Source organism: Calonectris borealis, chromosome 4, assembly GCF_964195595.1.
Source record: "Calonectris borealis chromosome 4, bCalBor7.hap1.2, whole genome shotgun sequence".
In the NCBI taxonomy this organism is placed as follows: domain Eukaryota; kingdom Metazoa; phylum Chordata; class Aves; order Procellariiformes; family Procellariidae; genus Calonectris; species Calonectris borealis.
Window position 1 is genome coordinate 16502119 of NC_134315.1, and position 9250 is coordinate 16511368.

At 45.2% G+C, this 9250-nt stretch overlaps 1 protein-coding gene across 8 annotated transcripts in view; it reads right to left on the minus strand.

The window, feature by feature from the left end:
* The window catches only part of BOD1L1 (biorientation of chromosomes in cell division 1 like 1), a 38093-nt gene extending 30421 nt beyond the window's left edge, over positions 1–7672 (minus strand). For 4 of the 8 annotated variants that reach the window (XR_012673460.1, XR_012673459.1, XR_012673461.1 and 1 more), the window contains exons 1-6: positions 7183–7672; positions 6557–6681; positions 5028–5218; positions 3147–3779; positions 2514–2663; positions 1005–1174 (exon numbers count right to left, since the gene is read on the minus strand). Coding sequence is in view for 4 of the 8 variants with exons in the window: in XM_075148787.1 (XP_075004888.1) it covers positions 1005–1174; positions 2514–2663; positions 3147–3779; positions 5028–5218; positions 6557–6681; positions 7183–7389 (1476 nt within the window). In the remaining 4 variants the exon portion in view is untranslated. Of the gene's footprint in view, positions 1–1004; positions 1175–2513; positions 2665–3146; positions 3780–5027; positions 5219–6556; positions 6682–7182 lie in introns of all 8 variants that reach the window. The other 4 variants (XM_075148787.1, XM_075148786.1, XM_075148788.1 and 1 more) reach the window with 2 other exon arrangements.
* Between the last annotated feature and the right edge of the window lie 1578 nt (positions 7673–9250).

Sequence of the window (9250 nt, forward strand, 5' to 3'; positions counted from 1 at the left end):
GACTACAAATGTATGTCTAAAACCCACAGAAAACAGAACACTGTAGCTTGAGGCAAACTGAAAAATAAATAGTCCTTAGAAATCATTATATGAAAGTTAATGGAATCCTCTAATACTTTCATGAAGTGAAACCAGCTGAGTTCCAGAGTTTCACTGCTGCTTAACACCGCAGACTGAGGCTGTGAGACCTTCTCAAATAAAATATCTTATTTTTTATTTATATATATAATATGTATATATAATATATACATAGTGTATATATATAAAATATATTAAAAATATCTAACTATTAAAAAAAAAATCTATTTAGCCAAAGGAAAAAGATCTAAAAGAACTGCTGCTCCCTCTTCTGTGTGCTGTTCTTTCTTCCACAGAACATAGTGAAGATGCTTAAACCTCTCTTTCCATTCTCAATGGCTGCAGACATGCTACAAACTACTGATTTCATGGACAGCAAGAACTACATTTGTAAAGAGATGATGTAATGAAGTAACCTGCAGTAGTCAACACAAGCCCGAACTACACAAAACCCCACTGAAGGTAGGCTGCAGGTAGGTTGTCATTATATACATTAAATCTACCAAAGACCAGGTTTTTCATATGTGCAGCAGTTCTTACTCTCCCTATCAAATCACCCAGTTGAGAAAGAATCCACCTATTGCTGTGATTCTGTGAAGACACTGCATGTAATTAGTAAATCCTCTGCCAACATCAAAAGACTGTTCATTTTAGAGCCAGGAGGGAAAGATGGAAAAGTGTGTTGTTGCTTTCACCACCAGAAGCCTTCAAACTATAACCAGCAGAATGCTTCGCTGGAAAGCAGATCATGCAATATCGGTGGAAGTCTGAAGGAGGGGCAGTTGTAACACAAGGGGGGGCGGGGGGGGGAAAGAAGTGAGAAGAGAAGTCTCCCGCTCACAAACCACCACCAAATAAGAAGCGGAATTTGTATGCTGAAAAGTTTAAGGCGCCAGAATGCGAGCAGCAACAAAATCCACACTTACAATGGACTGACGGCGTTGTTCTACAGTTCGTTCATCATCAGAATCACTGAAGTATTTGGAGTACAAGAAAGGCTTGCGAACATAAGCATGACGAACAGGCTTGGCTTTCCCATCGCTCATCTCATTAGCATGAGGCTTTGTCTTACTTTGACTGTTTTTCTCCTCTTCATCTGAAGAAAGGTTAGTGAAGTGTAGAGGTATATTGATAAATTAAGGCAATGCTTTCAACGTAACTTTTGAAGAGGCAAAGCTACTCAAAACGTATCAACAATTATTTGTTCTATAAACATAAACAGTTAAAAATATTAAACCCTTTAACATCAAAATATCACTAGATCATGAAAACCACATGTGTTTGTGCACACCATTCAGCCAAAAAATTGCAAGATACAAACCCCAGAATAAACTGGCATACAGTAATTGGGCTTACCCTCTTGCCTGTAACTATGTTGCCTTTTTGCATACAGTATTTAGAAGTTAAGACTGCATAAGAAGTCAGAATATAATTTCTGCTATGTATTAAATTAAGCTTCTTCCCCACACCAAAAAAAATTTGTACAATATTTCAGTATGTAAAAACTAGATAGGCTTACTGAAATTGTTGTTCATAGTCATGTAAGTAAGTAAAAGAAATAAGTCTATTTCAGTTTTATCACGATTATTAGAAATAGAGCAAACCACTTGTGCTCCACACTGTACAAATTATTTGTATCCCTGAAATATACTTAAGGCTTTTCACTTCACAAATATTTAGTCATAACTGAACACAATCTGTCATGTTTAAAGGTAACATCAAAGCCAGAGAATATGCAAGTAATCAGTGCTTCTAAGTAATATTCTTAGAGCACAAAAAATAAGCTCACAGCATACTACGGACAACTCATTCAGGTACTAAGGCACTCTGTATTATCAAGTGGAAAGTCTTATTAACTGCAAAACCCACATATCCACAGAAATCAGAGTCTGAGGTCTGCTCTAGACAAGGAGAACACAAAAAGGTAACCCAGTCAGTGAAAAGATTTGGTGTTTCCAAACTCTTAAAGCAGACCCATTCCTGTTCCTTCTACTGTGGCCAGGTAGAATTTGGAAATTCCTGCAATTTTAAAGCTCTAAATCCAACCTGATCTGCAAAGTCAGCTACAACCACTACCCTGGGGTCACAAACAGAGCACTCCAATGTTATACCAAATTCATGGCAGAAGGGAGGGGAAAAAAACCCATAGGAAAGTGACATATCCATCACTGTTAAGTGTTTTTGTCGCCTATGAAATACTGTAGTACAAATAAGATTTATAGTGTTTAGAATATACCAAGCTCTTACAAAAATATTCAAAGTATGTCCACTACTTGTCTTTCGTAATTGGACAAATACTACCCATTCCACATTCAAATTCTTTCTCATAAATAGGTACAATAAAACATACTGCAAAACTTCATATTTATAATACGACGCACTCAACAAAAGCGTTGCATATTCTTTCTTGCTACTTAACAATCTAATTATTTTACCATCTGATGTGATCTCCCCCTCTTCAGTACTGTCAGAAATCACAGTCTCCTCTTCACTCTCCTCTTCAAAGGAAGAAAGGTCACTGGTATGGACGGAACTGACAGTAATGTCACTGAGTACATCCATATCTGAATCTACTGATGTATTTTCTGGCAAAGCAAAAAATAGAAAGAAAGGGCTGTAATGCAGGACACTGTATTTGAGAAACTTTTCTTACCAAAACAGTGATTTTGCCACTGAAAACAAAATTATCTTAAGAACAAGAAATAGGAAAAAAATTAATAAATTTGTAACACCTTAATGAAATGTTATTCGGCTAACTCTGGTTTACTCAAAACAAAACTCACTCTGAGGTACATCTAGAAACTTTAAATGCAGACTGGAATCATTGAGAGAACTTGCCAGAGTAAGGCAGATGACCAATCACACACTTGAGGAATCAAAGCTCATCTGATTCCTAATGTGGGTACCTCAGGTAAGGGAGATGAACCAAGACCTAGCTGTGGCTCACTAGATAAATTTCCCAGAACTAGCAGAGAACCTACATTCCAAATATACTTCTGATTCAACTCCTGAATACACTTAAAAACCCCATATCCATATTTTAAGGAAGAGCATTTCCCACACCATACCTTCTTTAGTTTCTTTAGTGCTTTCAGTTGTTTTATGTTTATTGCTATTTTTTTCTGGAACTAACTGTTTCACTGGTTCCAACTCTCTTGCTTGCTTTTCTTCTTTTGACTTCGTAGTATCATCACTTTTCTTTGAATGGTCGGACTTCTTGTCAGGTTTTTCCTTCTTTTCTTTTCTTCTTTCACCTTTTTCACTGCTGTCTGGTTTCTTGTCACATTTATCTAATAATTTACTCTTTTGGTCTTCATTTTCCTGTTGAATTTCTTTACTTGTATCTTTACTTGTAAAAGTCAAATTATTAATATCCTTTGCTGAATTTTTTATTTCTTCACTTTGGCAGGGAAGCTCATTTAAATCTTCACACTTTGCAAATGTTTCAGCCCCTTCTCCAGAAAGATCACAAATTGCTTTCTCTCTGTCTGGCAAGTCCTCTGCATTTCTCTCTCTATCAGTGCTACCATCCACACTCTGCTGAGATGAGAGTCTTTTTGCAACTTTGTCATTGTTCTTGGGATTTGAATTCTCTGTTGAAGCCCTGGCAGCACTTGCTTCTTGGTTAAGAGAAGTTATTGTTTCCAAAATGGACATTGCATCACTAGCTACGTTGCCACTAGGAGCTGTAGCAGAGACACCTTGAATAGTAAGAAAGAAAACAGTTTTAGTTCATCTTAGTTTCTGTAATTCCGTTCAGATAGAATGTTAGGCAAGTGAAAAGAAAGAGAGTAATTACTTTATTTAAAATAAGTAAAATTAACTAAAAGGTTTGACTAATTTTGCATTAGAGATTTCAGTTTAAAAAAACCAAAACAAAACACAACACGAACAAGAAGTTGTATTCCTGCAGCACTTACAATCTGATTACTGGAGATTCATTTTGCTGTGACATACTGCTGTTCCTGAGATCAGCTAAAGAAAGCAGGGGTTGTCTATGGGAAGGATGTTCTGAACACAATCCTTGTTCAACTTTACCATCATCCCAAGTGAGATGATGACTCTGGAGAAGCACAATATAGAATACTGCAGCACAAAGTCTGTATTTCATACCTCTGGTATCTCCATAAACGGCATGGAAAATGGACTCAGCGTATTGATTATGTAACAATAGAACTATCAGAAATACCTTATCACTTTCCCATCCTCTTAGAAGCAACTCTGAAGATGGATGAGAAAGGGTTAACTGGACTAGCACTAAGAGCTGCAGCTGGCTTGTTAGCCCTCATACTTTAAAGGAAGTGGGCCTCACAGGAAAAGGGTTTAAATAAAGGGTCTGGTTACAAATAGATGGACTGCTGTGGAGTCTCTTAGGAAGGGAAAGAACGGACAATTACCTGCAGGAGTGTTTAGAAGTTGATACCAGGCAACATAAATGAAAACAGTAAAGAAAAAGTGCTGTGTTTATAAACAAACGAAAGATTGGCTGATTTACAGCAGAACTTAAACTCCTGAGAGGACATTAGCCATTCAAATTTTATTGCACACAGCAACTGCATTAAGACAGATAACTGTCTCATAGGTAATTTTTTTCCGATCTACCAATGCATAAAAAATTGAATCATTCTTCTCTTACAGTTATGTCTTATCTGATCCTACAATACTTAGGAGGCCAAACCCTGAGACCAACTTTTTGCGACTACAGTAAACTGATCCCTTGTAATCTCAAGCAGAAGTGACAGAGTGACATGGTGGTACATGGCGACATCTCTCTTGCCTTCTACCTTTATACATACAGTAAGAGACAAGTATTATGGTACGCTGCATGGAGCTCAGCTTGTTAATACTGATTCTAACAATTTTGTGCTAGCAGCAAACCTAGTCAATGTTTCTGCTCTCTCAAAAAACAAATTTTTGTTAATAGACTGCTCAGAGAAATGGTAGAATACCTTGTACTGTAATAGAAGCATCTGTTTTCTCCTCACTTGGAGCTGTACTGGGACCTGCCTCCTCTTTGTGATTCAATGTGGCTAAAAATTCATGGACAGCTTTTTCCACCTGAGGTCTAAATGTGTGGTTGATCTTTGGGTCCACAACCTGAGAAATAATTCTGTCAATTCCAGATTCCAACATTCCAGACCTGGAACAAAGTTACATAAATACTTAATAAGAAAAATGACTTTCCAAGAACATCTTAATGAAATATGCTCATTTAGATGTGACGTAAACACTCTTAAGAGCCTCCAATGAAGCATTAACATTTTCTGAGCATCACTGCAGAGCATCTATATATTTAGCCAGTTGCCTGCATTTCAACAGCTCTCTCTATGCCTTATGAACTAAGAAAAAAAATGCTAGAGAAACAAAGCAATCCAACCGCATGGAATTAACACCACAAACAGCCTGTTGTTATGTCATTACTGGTTATGCCTACAAATGTTATCTAACTGTAAAAGCGACGTTTGTGGAAAAAATTAAGAAGAAACTTGACGTTATCAATTCCCATGGCATAAAACAGATGAATTATAGAAGGCACGAGGGACAAACGACTACTAGACCCATCATCACCATCCTAAATTACTTTTTGCCCAATACAGTGTGACACCTCAGAGTTCCACAGCTTTATAGAACACGCCTAACCTTCAGTACAATCAAATAAACAACAATAGAGAGCTTTATATCTATGGGTTCTCTCTAGATACCTGTAATCTTTTGTGGAACATATACTGCCTCTTGTCCTCATTGCTTCTTTAAACAGAACTAAAAAAACCCAAACAACAACCGCTCCCCTCCCCCCAAATAAAATAGCTCCTTGGTACCAGTTATCAAAGGTACCACTACAGCATAACTGAGTAAGTTTGTTCCCAAATTGCTTGTTTGACCCAATTCAGTGACCAAACTCATGCTACTTTGAAGAAATTTCCTACCGTTTCTTAGACTCTAAATTTTGAGAAGAAAAACTAGAGGAACCCTCATGAAATAATGTAACATCAGATGAGTGTCTGACATCATTTTGACATACCAGCAGTTCTGAAAAACCTCTTCTCTGTCTAGCTAGATTAACATCCAGTTTTTGTTTTGTGAATTTAGCTTCGTATTCCGCAGAGCTTAGTTGGTCAAATCCTTTTAATTTTCCTTAGCTCAAAACTTGATGATAAGAGCAATTTTATTAACAACTCCCTTAAAAGAAACAGTAAAGATAGGCCTCAGCTAGGGCATTACATCCCCAGTCAGAAAGAAGCTTTCCACCTCTGCATCAACTTGGATCACACAAAACAATATTTGCAGTCTAATTCTGACTAATGCTGATGGCGAGCTGCTATTGGAAACAATACCATGTTTTAAACGCTAAAAAAAAAAAACTTCTTCAGAAGTTTCTTTTAAGAAAGTAGACGCTTTACAATTGATCTAGAGCCTCCATCACCTATCGCAGTGCATGAACATGTTCAAACAGAGAAACCCCAGAGCTGTCACTTACTTGAGAACCTGCTGCCTAATGTTATTTCTCAGCTGGTTCTTGTTGAGATGAGGACTCCAGGTATGGGTTGCCAAATGATTGGAAACAAAGTTGTCAACGCGCTGTCTCAAATTCTGGTAGGCAGGCTAGAAAGCAGCAAGAGAGGTTGGACAGGTGGGTTTTGACAAGCAGTCATCCCCCCGGAGGCCGGGCTGGAAGAGCTGGGAGCCCCGTCGGGCCCCCCCAGCCCACCGAAAGCGCAGCCGCTCCCGCTCCCTTGCGGCGATCACAGCGTGTTAAACGCGCCCGTATCGCCAGAAACACTCCACAAAACCAGGCGTGTTGGTACCGCCGCCAGCCCACGCTCCCCTCTGGAAACAGGGGCTCCAGCCTTGCCCCCGGGGACGCCCTGGGGAGAAGAGCCCTGGGGCCGAGGGCCGAGCCGGAGCCCCGCGTGGGCCCAGGCGGCCGCTCCCACTCCCGACCACGGGGCGCACTCCCCCGCAACCCGCCGCCACCCCCGGGCCGGGCCCCGCCGCTCTCGGACAGGCCCAGCCTGCCCCCGACGTGCCGGAGCCCGGGGAGAGCCACCGGCGGGGCGCCGGGACCCCCCTGAGGCGCCGGCCGCTGGGCCGGCCCGCCCCCACCTTGGTGTCCACGTCGGCCAGGCAGTCGCGGCGGAACTGGTCGAAGAGCCCCTGGCTCTTGAGGTGGCTGACGATCATGGAGACCAGCTCGGGCTCGGCCGCGCCGCCCCCCACGGCGGCCCCGGCCCCCGGCAGCGGCGGCGGCTGCTGAGGGGGAGGCGGCGGGGGCGGCGGCGGCGGGGGCTGCGGCTGAGGGTTGCTGGCCATGCGGGCGGCGGGGCGGCGCAGCCTGCGCGGGGCGCGGCTGCCGGCTCTCCCGGCCGGACCCCGGGACGGGGCTTGTTACCGAGCAGCGGCCGCGGCAGCGCTGACCCCGGAAGCGAAAGGGAACGGAGGGAGGAAGCGGCAGGCGACGAGGAGGGAAGCAGCGACGCCACCGCCGAGAGCGGCGCCATCGGCGCCAGGCGAGCACTGGCGGAGCCGCGCGCAAGGAGCCGCGGGCCCTTTAAGGGGACGGAGGGGGGCGGAGCCGCTCGCGGCCCGTTCCAGTGGGGCCCCGAGCCGGCGCGGGGGGGGGGGGCGCGGGGGCGGCCGCGGCGGCCCTCAGCCCCCGCCCGCCTCCGGCTGCAGCCCCCGGCGCCGCGCGGCCGCGGCTGGGCGCTGCGGGCAGCGCGGGGGCGCCCGCTGCCCCGGCCGCCCGCCGCCCCGCGCCGCGCCGCCGCCGCGCTCCCCGGCGGTGCCCCCGCAGCTCCGCCCCGCGCCCCGCCCCTTCCTGCGCTGGCCGCCATCATGGTGGGGGCAGCGCGGCGCGCTTCCTCCCCGAGGCGCGGGGCGGGGCCAGGGCTCAGCGACGGTCGGAGGCGGGAGGGCGGGGCGGGGCCTCCGGCCGGGGGGCGGGGCCGGGTGTCAGGGCGAGGCCGCGGCCTGTCGGCGGCTGCCTCCGGTGGGGCGAGCGTGGGGCGAGGCCGGTGGCGGCGGCGGCGGGCTGCGTGGGAGCGCGTCTGCGGGTGGCGGGTGCTCGCTGCGCAGGGTGCCTGGAGCTGTTGTCGGCTGTTACGGAGCCCTCCCCCGGTCCTCCCTCCCCTGCGTCAGGGGCCGCTGCTGCCGTCACCGCAAGGGTAACGGGAGGCCTAGGTCTTCGCGTGGGATCCCGTGTCTTAGGTTCCCTCAGGCTCTCTGGAGCTGAGAGAGGCCTGAGTGAGGCAGCTGGGAGGTGGCATCTCATGTACCTGCGTTTAAGCTTGTTTCCTTTAGATCTGAGGAAATCCCAGATCTTCCCACTTGCTTTTCTAACACAGGTGTTTTCACGTTGCTTTGTTACCCCTTTCTTCATTTGTGTTACGGTCACGATTGTTTAATATGCTGTCCTGAAGTCTCATCAGTGGCTCTAATTGCTCTTGTCACTCTTCTGAGTATCTTCTGCTTCCACGATCTTTGAAGTTGAATTCAGTGCAGGCTGCCGGCTGGGAATTCCCAGGCTGACCTGTTTTGACTAAAACAGGACCCCAGAGGCAGTAAACAAAAAATCTGGTAGTAGAAGGTTAATGTCATTATACTTGGGACAATAACGGAGGGGCAGTGCTGTCTTACTGGGTATGGTTTGGCTCTCCAGTCTCTTCCTGCCTAGAGGGCTGAGCTCCTGTCCCAACTAGGATGGGTAAGGATGAAAAATAAAAATGTAGTTATGAAGAGTGACTGACTTACAGCAAAAGGGACTTGGCAGCAATAGTGTTTTGGTTACACAAATTTTGTGGCGTAATGAGCGGAGGTCTTGTTCAGCTACAAATGTTAGGAATCACCCTCTGTGGTAATTATTAAAAATCAGTTTGATCGTAAAGGCAAGAGTGTCAGGACTGTTAGTGCAGACTTAAAAGCAGGCTAGAAGTGTAAAGCTTGCCCCTAGTTTTCCTACTGTAAACCAAGACCTCCTTGACTATTTAGAACTCCACAGTAGGAAACAAATCTGACAAGTATTTCAAAGTATTGTGAGATTTTTATCTCTGGATACCGCAGTAATTTAAAAAATCTGGCCTCTATTTGTGTAGTTCCATATTTTCTACACAGATGTCTAGAAGGATTAAAGCACCAAAGCTTAAGAGGGGTGAGGAATCTGCAGCTCGGAGCCTGG